The sequence below is a fragment of the Phocoena sinus genome, chromosome 8 (assembly GCF_008692025.1).
Source record: "Phocoena sinus isolate mPhoSin1 chromosome 8, mPhoSin1.pri, whole genome shotgun sequence".
Taxonomy (NCBI): domain Eukaryota; kingdom Metazoa; phylum Chordata; class Mammalia; order Artiodactyla; family Phocoenidae; genus Phocoena; species Phocoena sinus.
Genome location: NC_045770.1, coordinates 455598 through 472235, shown reverse-complemented (window position 1 = coordinate 472235; position 16638 = coordinate 455598). Strand labels below are relative to the sequence as shown.

General features: G+C 49.6%; 1 protein-coding gene across 15 annotated transcripts in view; it reads left to right on the top strand.

Moving 5' to 3' along the window:
• Positions 1-16638, top strand: part of ACAD8 (acyl-CoA dehydrogenase family member 8) — an 18296-nt gene extending 1658 nt beyond the window's left edge. For 3 of the 15 annotated variants that reach the window (XM_032641822.1, XM_032641823.1, XM_032641825.1), the window contains exons 2-11: positions 3121-3221; positions 3657-3826; positions 4443-4552; positions 4952-5133; positions 5349-5486; positions 8852-8987; positions 9070-9167; positions 12522-12674; positions 13241-13343; positions 15809-16638. In XM_032641822.1, the coding sequence (XP_032497713.1) occupies positions 3121-3221; positions 3657-3826; positions 4443-4552; positions 4952-5133; positions 5349-5486; positions 8852-8987; positions 9070-9167; positions 12522-12674; positions 13241-13343; positions 15809-15861 (1244 nt within the window). In that variant the 3' untranslated portion in view covers positions 15862-16638. Of the gene's footprint in view, positions 1-909; positions 932-3120; positions 3222-3656; positions 3827-4442; positions 4553-4951; positions 5134-5348; positions 5487-8851; positions 8988-9069; positions 9168-9319; positions 12675-13240; positions 13344-15808 lie in introns of those variants that run through there. The other 12 variants (XR_004351210.1, XR_004351211.1, XR_004351214.1 and 9 more) reach the window with 12 other exon arrangements.

Sequence of the window (16638 nt, the reverse complement as noted above, 5' to 3'; positions counted from 1 at the left end):
TGTGAAAAGTAATTTTTAAGAGCGTGATGATTTTCATTATATCTGATATATCATTTTACAGATGAGGAAACTTGCTCAGTGTCTAGTGCAGCCCCCTGGTTTTACAGCAGGGCACCTGAGGCTGAGGGAGGAGTCTGGAGGCCTGACTTCCTGAAAATTGTATAATTAATAGTTGCAGACCCAGATCTTGAACGCCTGGTTCCTTGTCCAGTGCTCCCTCATTGTGATTTGCTGCAGCTTCCCAAGCATTCCTTGAGCACCAGGATTCTCAGAACTGTTGAGTCTCTGGCTAGGTTTGGCCTTTGGATGCATTCAAAGATTCTTTTTTTAATATATTTATTTATTTAGTTATTTTTGGCTGCATTGGGTCTTCGTTGTTGCACGCGGGCTTTCTTTAGTTGCAGCGAGCAGGGCTACTCTTCGTTGTGGTGCGCAGGGTTCTCATTGCGGTGGCTTCTCGTTGTGGAGCGCGGGGCTCTAGGCACGCGGGCTTCAGTAGTTGTGGCACAGCGGTCTCAGTAGTTGTGGCTCACGGGCTCAGTAGTTGTGGCTCGCGGGCTCTAGAGCCCAGGCTCAGTAGTTGTAGCGCACAGGCTTAGTTGCTCCGTGGCATGTGGGATCTGGACCAAGGCTTGAACCCGTGTCCCCTGCATTGGCAGGTGGGTTCTTAACCACTGCACCACCAGGGAAGTTCCTGGTTTTCGTCTTGTTCTGTTTTCCAGTGCATGTTTTCTGAGAACTTAGGTATTTTTACTCAGTAACTATGCTTTGTTGTGTATAATTTACTTTTTAGCTTGCCTTTTCCACTTTTTTTCTCCAAGCAGTGTTCTCCTTTCGTTAGCGTTCCATTATCTAGAATTGATTATTATCTATCTTAAATAAATATGTAATTATGTTGTATTTATACAGGTGCACCTCAGAGATACTGCAGGTTTGGTTCCATACCACTGTAATGAAGCAGATACCGCAATAACGACTTTGTTGTTTTCCGGGTACTTGTAAAAGTTATGTTTACACTGCTCTGTAGTCTGTTAAGTGTGCGGTAGCACTGTGTCTAAGAAAACAATGTCCATACCTTAATTTAAAAAGACTTCATTGCTAAAAAAGCCTAACCATCATTTGACAACACAGGGTTGCTACAGACCTTCAGTTAGTAAAAAACACAGATTCTGCAGAGAGAAATGAAGGGCAATGGTTTTACTCTGTCAAATACTAATAATAATAACTGTAGACACGTATTGAGCTCTTGCTGGGACGGAAGTTTTGTAGCCCATGTACAGTCAGATGTTTGCTTTCTCACCACTTATGTCATCCTTTGGGTGAATGGACCATTTTCATTTTTGACACCCCAGCACTGCTCCATGGTAGACACTCAGTCAGTATTCTTTTGCGAATGGAAAATGACCCAACTCCCAGGCAAGGAACCATGAATTGTTTATCCCTAACCACATTTCCGAGAGCAACACCCAACGTAGTTTTCTGCTTTGGACTTCTCAAGGTAGCGTCATCTTTAATCCTCACAGCTCTTCACTTCTGAGTTTCCCATTTTGGTGAGGGTCCTGCTACAGACAGACAGCTTTGTCCTGCTTCACACAGCATCCACTTCTGAGGCCCAGGTCTACCCAGAAACACATGCCGCCACCTGCCCTTGTTCTCAGTGGGAAGGGCCGCGCAGGACAGTCGGGCACTGAAGGAAGTCGTGGTCGGGTGTGCTCTTCAGCATCACCCCAGGACCAAAAGGCTGAAACCTTAGAAAGCAGTGCAGAGCCCAGCACTTCCTCTTCCCCTGATGTTTTCTCAGCCACCACTGTGCCTCCAGCTGCAGCGGACACTCCGTTATCTCTTCCTGGCACATGTGAGGCAGGCAGTCCTTTCAAAACGGCAGTCCTAACAAAACAAAAGAAAGATAACGTGAGCAGCGTAAGTCTGTCCCCCTGTGCAGGTTGCTGACCCTTCTGCATGGTGGCTCCCAGGATTCATGGTCCTTTCATTTCTAGATTCTCTGCACGGTTCCCAAAAGGTTGTGGTTTTTCACAGGAGCTTTGCTTAGGTTCTTCCCTTTTAGCTTCTGGCCTGTCTCCAGCTGAAAGTCTTATCACCTTGCAAAACGGGAAAGATATTTCAGGCCCACATGACCAGCTAGATGGCCTGTCGCTCTGCTTTCCAATTGAGTCCTACCCCATTCTGCACAGTGTTTGAAAAAAAACATAGAAAATAAATAGTGTTCGTGTCATTCGGGGAACTGGCTCTTTAAAGAAAAGTTGTCAAGTAACGACACTGTGAACTGAGTGGCCACTATTTCACGTAGGCGCATGCAGATATCTTTCTCCTAAAGAGTATCACCCTTGATGAAATACTGGAATAGTATAGTCTTTTACAAAATGTGTAAGGTTCTAGAGAAACTTGTCCTCATGAAGCTCCACTACCTGTCTCTTGGTATTGCTCAGTCAGTTCATTTCCTTAGCTTTTAAGTAGCTTAGACCTGGAAGTGAAGGAGTTACCCAAAGTCACAGCATTAACAGTTAGGAAAGAAAATATTCTAAAAATTGTGAATCCATTAGGTGAAGACGGATTTAGGAAGGCCTTAGCCATGTTTTCAACACTGGAAGATTCGTTATCATTGTTAGCAGTGACTGTCAAATGCACAGCTTTGTTACAGGATCTTTTCCTTAATTTGGAAGGTAAGCCAAAGTACACGTATCTTCCTTTCCTGACTGATGTTTTAAAATGAAACTGTCGTAGCTGGTAGACAAATACGCACAGATTCCAATACGGAAAACGCAGGACATCCTGAAGGAAAGATACGTTCATCATAATTCGAGGGTCAGTGTGTTTATTGTTCCTTTAATGTGGATTCGTGAGGAGGAAGAGATGAAGATGAGTATTGAAAGAATAAGTAACAAGGTAAATGAAGTCAGCCAGTCTGTTTGGGAGTAAAGAAGGAAGGAGGCAGGTGATGCTACCTCAAGACGCTGATTAGCGGTGGGTGCTGGAGGTGGTGTGCCGTGTGGAAATGCTCTCGTAGGTCCACCGCCGGCCCGGGCTTCGTGGTGCTTCTTGCTTGCAGTACACTTCCCTGACCCCTGTCCTGGTTCTGAGTAAATGCCGCCTTGCCCACAGCTTCTACGGGACTAAACGAAGAGCAGAAAGAGTTCCAGAAAGTGGCGTTCAACTTTGCTGCCCGGGAGATGGCGCCAAACATGGCAGAGTGGGACCAGAAGGTGCGGGTTTTCCTGTGCTGGATGTCCCCACAGACGCCTCGTGCAGTGACCCTTATCTCCTCCTTATGATCCAGATTGTTTGGTATTTATTCTCCCCTTAAAACTCTCACAGCGAATGCAAGTTCCAGGAGTGGTGTGATTCCTTTCCTGGAAAGCATCTTCCGCATCCTGTAGATACCATTTTTTTTAATTGCACAGAGATTTGGGCACTCTTAAACCAAGGCAATTCTATTGATGATAAAAAGAAACTTTGATGCCAGAAACCAGTTCTTATAGAATGCATTTTAACTGGTTCCACTATATAGATGACAAAAGGCATGTTAAGAGACTCCCTACTCTCTCCCGAGTGCAAACGTCTTGATCCTTCCTTGTGCCCTCTAAAGAAAAGGCCGTCTGTGAATAACTTACTGATGACCCTGCTCTCTTCGTACGCAGGAGCTGTTCCCAGTGGATGTGATGCGGAAGGCAGCCCAGCTGGGCTTTGGGGGGATTTACGTACGAACAGATGTAGGAGGGTCTGGACTGTCACGGCTCGACACCTCTGTCATCTTTGAAGCCTTGGCCACAGGCTGCACCAGCACCACAGCCTACATAAGCATCCACAAGTGAGTGGCCAAGATCGGGAAGCACAGTGACGTGCTCGTGCGGGCTGGCTGGGAAAGTTTATATAAACAGGGAAACGGTTGCTCTTTTCAGGTTGGCTGTCCTTGAAGGACTAGACAGTTAAAAGTTCGCACTTAGGTCTGCTGCTCCCTGTTGGACGTGAATCTGTCATCTTGTATGTTGCTTAGAGAATGCTGGCCTTCTCCCAAATTCCAGATTGACCTGGTACCAAACAGACTTCTCCAGTAGAGTGGTTGGGGCCTGTTCCCTTTTCCTCAGCCCAAAGATGAAGCCTCCACTAATTTGGGAAAGGACATGTGACTCCTTGATTTTTAGGGAGCTCAGTTAACCTAACTAGAAATAGCAGGAACAGCATCCAGGTGGGAAATACCTTGGCCCTGGGTACATCTGGGTAGTATGTGTCCCAGGAATATGTGTTAATGCAGGCCTTTGCTTTAAAGATGAATCTTCTCAATTGTGACTTTTCCCTTCCCACTCTGTTCTGCTTCACTCTACTTTGCTGCCTTTGTTCTCCTGCCCCGTTCCCCTCCCCCCTCAAATTTCCTTTTCTTTTCCGTCTCTGTCTCTGTCAATGTCTCTTCTTGGTATACCTGTCAGCATGTGTGCCTGGATGATTGATACCTTTGGAAGTGAGGAACAGAGGCACAGGTTTTGCCCTCCACTCTGTACCATGGAGAAGTTTGCTTCCTACTGCCTCACTGAACCAGGTGGGTTTGCCGTGCAGCAGGAGTTGTGGCTCATGGGAAATCACGGGGCGTGCCTTCTCAGCCCCGCATGTGTAGCCGTTGTTGACCAGGAGTGCCTGATGGCCGTGACCTGATGTCACAGGCTAAGAGCTCTCTAGGGCAGAGTCTTTCCAGGCTGCAGACCAGAACCTCCTTGTAGGAGGCTCCTTGCGAGCTAGTGTGATGGGAGATGGAAAAGGGTCTGATTGCCATATGCAGTTTTCACAAGTATAGAGAGCTTCTCAGCCATATGGATTTTAACGTATCAAACTCTGAGGTGTTTTTTGTAAGGGAAGATTTCTCAGGTAGAGCCTTGCCGGGGCTTCCTTACCTTCCCAGGCTCTCTCCCACCTCTACGCTTCCCTCCTGTCCCTGCCGTAGGCAGTGGGAGTGATGCCGCCTCCCTCTTGACCTCCGCCAAGCGACGAGGAGATCATTACGTGCTCAGTGGCTCCAAGGTACAAGCGTGCCGTCCTCGGTCCTCCCCGGGCAGATCGGAGGCTGTCCCCCTCCTGCCTCCACAGCCTGGACCCCAGGTCCGCGAGGGAACGTTCCCAGGGGTGGTACGTGTGGGAGGGAACCTCTGGCCGACTTCCCGTGTTCACTGTCACTGTTTCTCTTCTGGTCTCAGTCCACTTAGTTCAGTTCACTAGTGTCTGTCCTTTTTACAGCGTCAGTGCCGGCTCTTTGTAACCCTCCTTAGTTTCTCTGTGCCACCATATCTCTCACTGTCCCATCGTCGGGGGACCGCAGTGTTTTCCCCTCTCCAAACCCGCAGGCCTTCATCAGTGGTGGAGGTGAAGCAGACATCTATGTGGTCATGTGCCGAACAGGAGGACCAGGCCCCAAAGGCATCTCATGCATAGTTGTTGAGAAGGGGACCCCTGGCCTCAGCTTCGGCAAGAAGGAGAGAAAGGTGAGTGCGGTTGGACGGGGAGAGTCCGGTTGTTAGCCTCTTGCCCCTGCCAGACCAGCCTCTGCTCTGTTTCGGGAAATGGGTTCCACACTGGCCCGCTGGCCTGGGAGGCTGTTGCTTCAGTCAGGGCTTCGACAGTGTATCAGGTGGGATAGGGCATTGTCAGGGTGCGCGGGACCGCTGGTGAAGTGGCAGCATTTGCCAGGAAGTTCATCAATGGGAGGGATTTCTCTGTCATCTCTCCTGCAGCCACTGTTGGCCTGTATCTCTTATCTACCTTCTTATCTTGATGCCCTCTTGTTCCCCCAGGAGGAAATGCTTACAGAAGACTAGAGGTCTCAGGAATGAAAAGCATATGGGCCACTTTTCTTCTCCAAATAAAAATACAGTAAAACTCACTGGAAGTGATTGTGGGTCTTTGAGTAATGTAAGAGGAAGAGTGTTTCCATAGGCTTCGAGAAGACGTTTTTAGGATTAAGAAGTAGTCAGGCCATGAACAGTAGACCTGTGGTTATGTAACTGTCACTGGTGATGAGGGTGGGATCTAGTCAGGTGGGCCAGGCCAGGTGACTGGCCTCCACCTCCAGCAGGTACTGTTAGAGTTGGAGCTTTTGGAGAGAAGTCAGTAATGAACTGGCCCCTAATCTACCTCTCCTCTCCTGGCTCCCCGGTTCCCTGGTTCCCCATTCATCCCTTCATGACCTTCCTGATCCTTTGTAGCTGCTAGGAGTTCAGAGGTTCAGTGCCCCTTCTCTTGTACAGCGAAAGCAGGACCTGCTAGACACAGACTCTGCAAAGGCTTACACTCGCTCCTGGGGGTACAAGAATCACCACAGCTTGTCTGGGATTATAAGACATCGTCTTACCTTTATAAGCTATGTAAGCTGTGTACACGTGGTATATGAGATAGGTAGCTCTAAGACTTCTTAATCCAAGGGATGTCTGTTTGGGATTATAAGACAGACTGACACGGAGCCTGACATAATTTTACAGGACCAAGTTATACTGATCCTGGTGTTTGTGCCTATAGAGATAGCGATGATTATTTCAGCACATCGGTGTTTCTGGTATCGGTTGATAGCATACCAAAGCTGACAAGGTTAGGGCCTGGAGAAAAACTGTAAGTAAATTCCATAAACAAAAAGCGTCTCTTTACCTTTACTTTCTGTCTCCTCTCGCTTTTAATCATATATGTCATATCTCTTTTTGCTTGTTTTCTTCTTAATTATCCGTCTTGCTTTACGTGTCCTATAATGTGTGGGGAATTTGGAAGGGCGTCTCATTCATTGAGCAGCTAGCAGGGGTCCACTGTACCGAGTGGTGGGACAGAGCAGGGGCTGCACAGACGCGCCCCGCCCTGTAGAATTGGCCTGTTAGCAGCAGGGTGGAGGGCGGGCGCAGGAACCAACACGGTGCCATCAGCGCTCAGGGCAAGGGAGGAAGACAGGCTGGAGGCTGCGACGTGGACGGAGGAGAGCTTCTCAGGGTGGGGACAGACGACTCTGAAGATGAGGTGTCCTTTGAGATGAGGTCTGCAGCGTCACGGGAGCCGGCCGTGAGGAGGGTTCTGGGCAGAGACGGCAGTGGGACAGAGGGCCCGAGGTGGGGGCAGGATGAGCCTGTTTGAAGAAGCCAGAGCCTCTCCGTGTGGCCAGGGGGTCGTGAGCAAAGGGAATGGTGTGGGATGAAGTTGGAGAGGCAGGCGGGGCTGCGCAGGCCAGGTGCAGGGTCACCCACTGATAGCCATGGCTGATTTGGCTGCCGTGATGGCCTGAGCAGCGGGTCTTTCTCTCCAGCCGCATGGCCGTCTTTCCTGCAGGCACATGCTTTGACTTGGCGTACTGAGCACATTTTGTAGCTGAGAGCTTTAAACAACCAGTTCTGCATTGGCTTTATGGGAAAGTGGTGTGAGGAATTGTTTTATCTTGGATTTAATTGTTAAAAGGTTTCGTACAGAAGAATGTGTTTTCCGTAGGAGGGGTGGCGGTGGGAAGGCAGTCTGTGGAAGGAAAGACAGATGGACGGGACAGAGCTCCCCTGGTCCTGGGCGGCCAGGGCTGCCGGAGGGCCGGGGAGGAGGGTCTTTCTGGCTGCAGCTTCCCAGGGGCTCTGGGGGTTGAGGAGCGGAGTTCTTTGCCCAGGGGAGAAGGGAGCTGCTTTCACAGGAAGGGGCTAGGGGGTAGCAGCTGTTTGTATGTGGTTCTCTTATGATTGGCTGTCGTTAAGATCTGCCGTTCCAGGTGTGTATGTTCTGGATGGGAGGTAAGTTCCAGGGAGACCACACAGGCCAGTGTGGGAAGGTTTCAGACTTGGGGGCCTGAAAGACAGCGAGGTCAGTGCTGGCTCAGGCGACCGGAAGGGCCTCAGGAGGTTCCAGCGAAGCTCGACTTTGACGGAGGTTGGAGATGGGAGTGCTTCCGGGGAGGGAGAGGAGAAGCAGAAGTATGGTCAACAGGCCAGCCGCACAGGTCGCAGAACAGTTTGAGTGGAATCGAGGGTACAGGGTGACGGACAGAAGAGAAGGACTGAGCCGTTCTCTTGGAAGAAAAACCTTAAATAAAAGGCTGTGGGTGGAGCGCCTCTTCCCACGGCAGGGAGCCCTGAATGAGGGCAGTGGGGCTCTCAGCTGTCGGGGAGCCGGGGGCTTTGTCTGGTCTTGTGCTCTTCAGGATCTGCCTCACTGAGCCTCAGCTCCCTGGGAAAGGCAGACACCAAGAAGCCCCTCATGTGCAGTGTTTGCCAGTTTCTGTGGTGGAAATACTCTCCCCGGACCGATTTCTGGTTTCCGGGGTGATGTCACCGGGATGATGTCACCAGGGTGACGTCACCGGCAGCCAGGCTGAGAGAAGGTGTGTGTGATTGGCTCCCACGCGCCAGTGCCTGCATCTCGCCGGGTCTGTGCAGCCGATGGCCAGCGTGGTAGACGTTACGGCACCACGTGCAAAAACACTGAGCTCTTCAAAGGACGAGGGTGGCTCTTGGTCATTATGATCCTTGCGCTGTCCTTATAAGAGGACACGTACTCCGAGTAATCCTTATACCGTCAACGTTTTTTATAGAAGAATATACTCATGGAGGTGCCACAAAGGAGGAGGGTTCTGCCCGATCCTGAAGGAAGCGGTGGGAAATGTTTGGGGACAGGTTGGTCTGGTGGAGTGGGCACTAGGAAGTAGATGCTCTTAATGTGTTGAAAATGTTGAGCTGAAAGAGAAAAACCTGAGTCGACAGATATTTGTGTGACCTTTCTATTTTTCCTCATTGAAGTTCCTGAGGGACTAAGTCCAGGGATAGGAGAGCCTGGTGGACAGGATGCTGCCCTGAGCGGTCAACTTCTGGGCAGCCACACAGCCCCTGATTTTTGCCAGGTGGGGTGGAACTCACAGCCGACCCGAGCGGTGATCTTTGAAGACTGTGCCGTCCCTGTGGCCAACAGGATCGGGGACGAGGGCCAGGGCTTCCTCATTGCCATGAGAGGACTGAACGGGGGGAGGATCAATGTCGGTGAGGACCCCAGGGGGCAGGAGCGGCGGGCGGGCAGCACGGTCCCCTGGCTCACTTGACGTGTTGGTACCGTCCTTCCTAGCGTCCTGCTCTCTGGGCGCTGCTTATGCTTCGGTCATCCTCACCCGAGACCACCTCAAGGTCCGGAAGCAGTTTGGAGAGCCCCTGGCCAGTAACCAGGTAACTTCCCCGGTGTCCTAGCTTTTGCTCTTGTCTCTAGAACATTCTCTACAACTGTGGGGCCCTGATGTCTCTTGTGGGTTCTGCCCCCCTTTCAGCCAGAACTTGTGCTCTATTTCTGTCAATAATTGTTTAATAATTTTTGCTTATAGTCGTGAAAAGATTCGTGATACATTGACTGGCAAGAAAAAGCACGACATTTTAGAGGAGTATGCTTCTGCTTTGTTTACAGAATACATGAATATGTATAAATTTTTTTAATTAATTTACTTGTCTGTCTTTGGCTGCTTTTGTTCTTCACTGCTGTGCACAGCTTTAGTTGCGGCGAGCGGGGGCTTCTCTTGTTGTGGAGCACGGGCTCTAGGTGAGCAGGCTTCGGTAGTTGTGGCTCGAAGGCTCTAGAGCACAGGCTCAGTAGTTGTGGTGCATGGGGTTAGTTGCTCCGCAGCATGCGGGATCTTCCCAGACCAGGGCTCGAGCCCGTGTCCCCTGCGTTGGTAGGCGGATTCTTAACCACTGCGCCACCAGGGAAGCCCTAAATTTCTTTTAAAAGATATTTTTTTTTGATGTGGACCATTTTTTTTCTTAAGTCTTTATTGAATTGTTACAATATTGCTCTGTTTTATGTTTTGATTTTTTGGCAGCGAGGCAGGTGGGATGTTAGCTCCCTGACTGGGGATTGAACCCACACCCCATGAATTGAAAGGTGAAGTCTTAACCACTGGACCACCAGGGAAGTCCCTGTATAAATATTAATGAAACATTTTCAGGGATACATCTGAAAAATGCAAGAAGTAATTATTTCAGGGGGATAGGATTAGATGATTTATCTCTTTTTTCTTTTGCTTGTGTTCCAGTTTTTCTTTCTTTTTTCTTTATTGAGGTAATGCTGGTTTATAACATTATATGTTTCATGTATACTTTTTCTTTTTTTTTTTTTTTGCCTGCACCGTGTGGCATGCAGCATGTGGGGTCTTAGTTCCCTGACCAGGAATCAAATCCGTGTCCCCTGCATTGGGAGCGTGGAGTCTTATCCGCTGGACCACCAGGGAAGTCCCTCATGTATACATTATAATTGGATTTCTGTATACACTACAGTGAGCTCACCACTGAAAGTCTGATTTCCATCAATTAGCATAACAGTTGATCTCCTTTACCCATTTCACCCTCCCCCCACCCCCTTCTTCTGTGGTAACCACCAGTCTGTTCTCTGTATCTATGTGGTGTTGTTTTGTTTTGTGCATTCATTTATTGTGTGTGTTTTAGACTCTTCGTATGAGTGAAATCATATGGTATTTGTCTTTCTCTGTCTGACTTATTTCACTTAACATAATATCCTCTAGGTCCATCCATGTTGTCACAAAAGGCAAGATTCCATTCTTTTTTATGGCTGAGTAATATTCCATTGTATACGTACACCCCGTCTTCTTTATCTATTGATAGGCACTTAGGTTGCTTCCATATCTTGGCTGTTGTAAATAGTGCTGCAGTGAACATAGAGGTGCATGTATCTTTTTGAATTAGTGTTTTCATATTCTTTGGAAAAAAAACGTAAGTGGAACGGCTGGATTGTAAGATAGTTCTGTTCCACCCTTAGCCTAATGGGGTTCCTTTGTAGGTTATTGCCCTTTTTTTCTGACTGTCTTTAAAATTCTTTCTTTGTCATTGTGGACAGTTTTAATATGTGTCTTGGAGAAGATCTTTTTGCGTTAAGATAATTAGGTGTTCTCTTAGTTTCATGGACTTGTGTATCCAGTTCCTTCCCCAGGTTTGGGACACTCTCAGCTTTTACTTTTTTTTTTTTTTTAATTTATTTATTTTATTTTTGGCCGCGTTGGGTCTTTGTTGCTGCCCACGGGCTTTTCTCTAGTTGCAGTGAGTGGGGGCTACTCTTCCTTGTGGTGTGCGGGCTTCTCATTGCGGTGGCTTCTCTTGTTGCGGAGCACGGGCTCTAGGTGCGTGGGCTTCAGTAGTTGTGGCTCACAGGCTCTAGAGCTCAGGCTCAGTAGTTGTGGTGCATGGGCTTAGTTGCTCTGCAGCATGTGGGATCTTCCCAGACCAGGGCTCGAACCAGCGTCCCCTGCATTCGCAGGCGGATTCTTAACCACTATGCCACCAGGGAAGCCCTCAGCTCTTACTTCTGTAAACAAGCTCTGTGCTCCCTTCCCCTGTCTTTTCCTTCTGGGATGCCCACTGTCCTTCTGTTGCTCTTCCTGTTGGAGTGGGATAGCTCTCGTAGGATTCCGTGTTTTTAATCTTAGCTCTCTCTCCTCTCCTACCTGAATCATTTCTAGATTTCCGTCTTGGAGCTCATTAATTCTCTCTTTCTTGTGGTCGGCTCGATCCCCATAGCCCTCTAATGCATTTTCCATCTCGTTTATTGAGTTCTTCAGCTCCAGAATTTTGGGTTGATTCTTTCTTAGAGTTTCAGTCTCTTGGTAAAGTAGTCCTTCTGTTCATTAGTTTTATTCCTGAGCTCATTGAACTGCCCATCTGACTTTTCTCGTAACTCATCGAGTTTCCTGATGCAGCTATTTTGAATTCTCCATCAGTTAGGTCCCAGTATTCCATGACTTTAAGGCTGGTTTCTGGAGAACTGTCGTCTTTCTGTGGTCCCACGTGTTGCCGTGCTTCTGCATGGTGCTTGGTGAGTTGTTCCTCTGCTGGCCCATTTGAAGTAGCCTTCTTGGGTAGAGCTTTTTTACTTGGTTCTAACTTTCCTTTGGTTTTCAGCAGGTGGCGCTGTAGTGTGGGCTTTGGTTTCTCTTGCCTCTGCCGCTGCTGCCAGAGGTGCTGCGCTGGGCGTGCTGGTGCTTGCTGTGCCCGGGGCTGTGCCTGTGGCTGATGTCGCCTCAAGGGGCACCGGACGGCGGGCACCTCTGCCACATTCGGGGTTGCCTGGGTCACGAGCACTGCCACCACAGCAGGCGGGGGGGCGGGGCCGGAGCTGGGGTCGCAGGCGCCCTGCTGTGTCTAGCTTGTTGGGTTCGGGGCGCTGCTATGGCCTGTGCTGCTGCTGCCGGGGCAGGGGTCTCGGGCACCACGTCCACTGCTTCCTGGCCCTGCCCGTGCTGGGTCCCAGCCCACCCCCCGTGAGGTGTGCAGGGGCTCGGGGCCCCAGGGCGTGCCGGGCAGAGCTGTGGGCGTTTTACTGGTTGTAGGTGGAAGGAAGGGACAGACAGAGGGAGCGTCTTCCTAAGGAGGCGAGATGCTGAAGTGCAGGGAGTGCAGTGGACTTAGAACTTAACGAGGCACATTCTTTGTGGAGCCTGGGGCCCCTTAGAAGCGGCCCGGTTAGAGGTGGCTCTCTGAGCCTGTCTGTGTGTCTGTGTGTCTTCTCTCCTCTCACTGCAGTACCTGCAGTTCAAACTGGCAGATATGGTGGCCAGGCTGGTGGCCTCACGGCTGATGATCCGCAACGCAGCCGTGGCTCTGCAGGAGGAACGTGAGGATGCGGTGGCCCTGTGCTCCATGGCCAAGCTCTTCGCTACAGACGAATGCTTTGCGGTGAGTGGTGCTGCTGTCTGCCTCTCTTGGGTGACCGGCCTGTGGCGGGCCGCCCGGCTGCTCCTGGAATGCTGCGTAAGGCGTCAGTTACTCAGGAGAGGCCCACGTGGGCGCTCGGCCGGCACTTCACCTGCTCCACGCCACCACACATCAGGTTTTGTCTCTGCCCTTTGGCTGTGCGCTGGGTGAGATGCTGCCTTTGGAAGAAGGGTCAGACCACAGCACTGTTTAAATGTCAGGAACAAAGCCATTTCCACAGCGAGGCTGCATCTGCCGCTCGCCAGAACTCCAGCTGGTGTGGGGCGGGCAGCCTCTCCCTGCAGACAGCAGGCGAGAAGGGCAGAGGCCTCTGAGTCCCTCATGGGTGGGGACTGGCTCGCTCAGGAGGCAGACTTCCCTCGTTGTCCCGTGCACACAGAACCGGAGCCCCTCTGGCCTGGCTGGCACCTTCACCTTCCTCACGTTGGCTCAGGGCAGGCAGCCAGATCAGGGCTGGGGCGGAGAGAGGAGCCCCTGTTCCGGAGCCTTCTCAGAATCCGAGGTATCTAATCCCTGTGTCCCTGCAGATCTGCAACCAGGCCCTGCAGATGCACGGGGGCTACGGCTACCTGAAGGACTGCGCGGTCCAGCAGTACATGCGGGACTCCAGGGTCCATCAGATCCTCGAAGGTAAAAGTGGCCAAGGTGGTTCTCTCCCTTTCGGAGCCGTCACCCCTGCCGTCTGTCGCCGTGCTTCCTGTCTTCCTCCTCCCTCCTTGCTCCTGGCCCCCTCTGGAGGGGCCTGCTGTGCCGTCCTGACCTGGCCTGGGGGCCGGGAAGTCACCGAGTCACCCCCCTCCTGCTCTTTGCCTTTGTCATTTATAGAGACAGCGCAAACGAAGATAACATCCGATAACATCCGAGAAAGCATTTTGAAAACTGCAGCAGCGGCTGTTCTTCACTGCTGTAAAATACTTGGTCCTCAGGGATCCCAGGACTTCTCCACAGTAACTTCCAGGGTAGATGTGAGCTAGTTTGATCTCCAGCCTCTACACACTGATCATGACCATCAGTGTTGCTAATGGAGCTCTCAGTAAATTAATTGTCACACACGGGCATCTTCTTGCCGATCACAGGCCCACGGGCAGGAGATGGGTAAGCTGCTGGCGTCGGGCTCTGCAGGGCCTTCTCCACTCCACGCTGGTTTGGAAGTCTTCCAATTACATGACTGTTGTTTAGCCAGTAGGCAGCTGAGGTGGTTACACTGTAGCAAAGGCAGCGGATGAGGCAAAGGCTTGTGGAAGTGACTTTGAGTGAAGGAACCTGAAGGAAGCACCAGCCTCCCTGTGGCTTCTGAGGCATCCTTCTCAGACCTGACCAGCGTCAGGACCACTGGGAGGATTTGTGAGCACAGAGCTTCTGACTCCATGGGTCTTGGGTGGGCCTGGGGATCTGCATCTCTAACGAGGGTTCAGGGAGGTTGCTCCTGCCTGTCTGGGAGCCACATTGAGAGCCACCACGGGGTGTCACGTCCAAGTCACAGGCTTTAGTATCTGCTTTCTGCTGCAAACCTTGTCCCTAAAGCGTGTTTATGAGCAGGGTTCCAAACCCATCGCCTCATTCCTTCTGTGACTCCAGTCGCACGTGGCTGTTGCTTTCCAGCCTTGGTGAGTGCGGGAGACTTCCCTTCATTCTGACCCTTTCAACCCTGTTAGAATAACTGAGAAAAGCCAGATATGCTTATTTCAGGCCACACCATCATCCACTTGTAGGAAAATGTGCGCACTGGTCTTCGTCACTTGTTTCACCCCAGGCTTTGTTATTGGAAAGATAGGAAATTTCAGCTTTGATTTTATTCGAGATGTGTGATTAGTCATTCCTGTGGTTAATATTTCTTTTTGCATTAAAAAGAGTGGAAATAATAAAATAAAATAAAATACAAAAAGAGTGGAAAAATGAAGCAAGCAACTGACCCCCCCTTCTTTCAGGGAAAATGTTTTTGTTTTTTTAAAATTCAGTTTTCTGATTACCAGTGATGTTGGTATATTTATTGTTGAAGACTTACAAAATATAGGAAAAGTTAAAAAAGAAAAAAGATCATTCATGTTTTGACATCAGAACTAATACTTTGGGCTCCTTTTATATTTAAGACCAAAAATATCTTCTTTTGGACCTTTTTCTGCGCTTGTATAGATACATTTTTTAAAGTTAATTTTTATTGGAGGATAGTTGCTTTACAATGTTGTGTTAGTTTCTGCTGTACAGTAAAGTGAATTAGCTATACATATGCATGTATCCTCTCTTTTTTGGATTTCCTTCCCATTTAGGTCACCACAGAGCAATGAGTAGAGTTCCCTGTGCTATACAGTAGGTTCTCATTAGTTATCTATTTTATACATAGTGTGTATATGTCAATCCCAATCTCCCAATTCATCTCACCCCCCATAGATACATTTTTTTAAAATAGAGTTATACTACGTATACTATTGGATGTTCTGCTGTTTTATTTTGTTTGCTTTTACTATCAGGAGAGGTTACTTTTTTTTTTTAACATCTTTATTGGAGTATAATTGCTTTACAGTGGTGTGTTAGTTTCTGCTTTATAACAAAGTGAATCAGTTATACATATACATATGTTCCCATATCTCTTCCCTCTTGCGTCTCCCTCCCTCCCACCCTCCCTATCCCACCCCTCTAGGTGGTCACAGAGCACTGAGCTGATCTCCCTGTGCTATGCGGCTGCTTCCCACTAGCTATTTTACGTTTGGTAGTGTATATATGTCCATATATAGAGGGTTTTTTTAAAGTAAATTTTTTCCTCACTCCCTGACATCTTTCAAGATAAAAAGCGACGTTACCGGGCTTCCCTGGTGGCGCAGTGGTTGAGAGTCCACCTGCCGATGCAGGGGACGTGGGTTCGTGCCCCGGTCCGGGAGGATCCCACATGCCGCGGAGCGGCTGGGCCCGTGAGCCATGGCCGCTGAGCCTGCACGTCCAGAGCCTGTGCTCCGCAACGGGAGAGGCCACAACAGTGAGAGGCCCGTGTACCGCAAAAAAAAAAAAAGCGACGTTGCCCTTTACATCCCTAGTCAGAGCTTTGCTGACTCTCAGGCCCGGCAGCTCCTAAGCCCCTCCGTCCTCTCTCGCTCTTGCAGGCAGCAACGAAGTGATGCGGATACTGATCTCAAGAAGCCTGCTGCAGGAGTAGCCCCTGGACTGAGGCTCCAATGGGAGGATCAGTGTTGAGTGGTTCCATGTGGACGGCGCTGTCACAGTGAGTCCAGGACGCGCTGGAGGGGCTGTGCTTGTCCAGGGCACCATCACAGCGTCAGCTGGAGGGTGGCACTTGGAGGGCGGCACCTGGAGGACGGCAGGAGCTGCCCTGGCTGGAACGTTACAAGAAGACATGCCGCCTTGTTTTCCTGACGCAGAGGGTGACCAGTGAACACTGACCACGAAACCACTGTCCTTTCCTGGATCCACAGTCTTGATTTGTCTGCATTTTGCTGGTTCACCAGATCCCTCTTCTGGGAATCTGGGTACTTCTGTTGAGGGTTTTTCCTGACTGTAAAGCAAAGGGTGTGGGAAAGGAGAAATGGAGAGAAAGCGTCTTCCTGTCTTTTTCTGTTCTTTGTGCCTCGGCTGAAGATGCAGAAGGTTTCCGTGGGCTGCTCTTCCTTTGCAGCAACTCCTCCTCTGAATGTAAATCATGATGAAATGAGTGTTTGGAAATCCTTCTCCTAAGCTGAGATTTAGGGCGTATCTGCACTTCTGGACTATCTGAATGTCAAGGGCTGAGATTGTTTGGAACTGTGAAGACTTGTTGTTTTAGAAGCATGTGGTCTGGGAATGGTATTGGCAGTTCCTGTGACATTTCCTTATAAGTGCTTTGAGTATACTTTTTTTCTGAGTTTTTGCTTTTTTGCTCCTCTTTTTAAATGTTTTTAATCACTACATTAATAAATCTACCCCTCTCTGTACCATT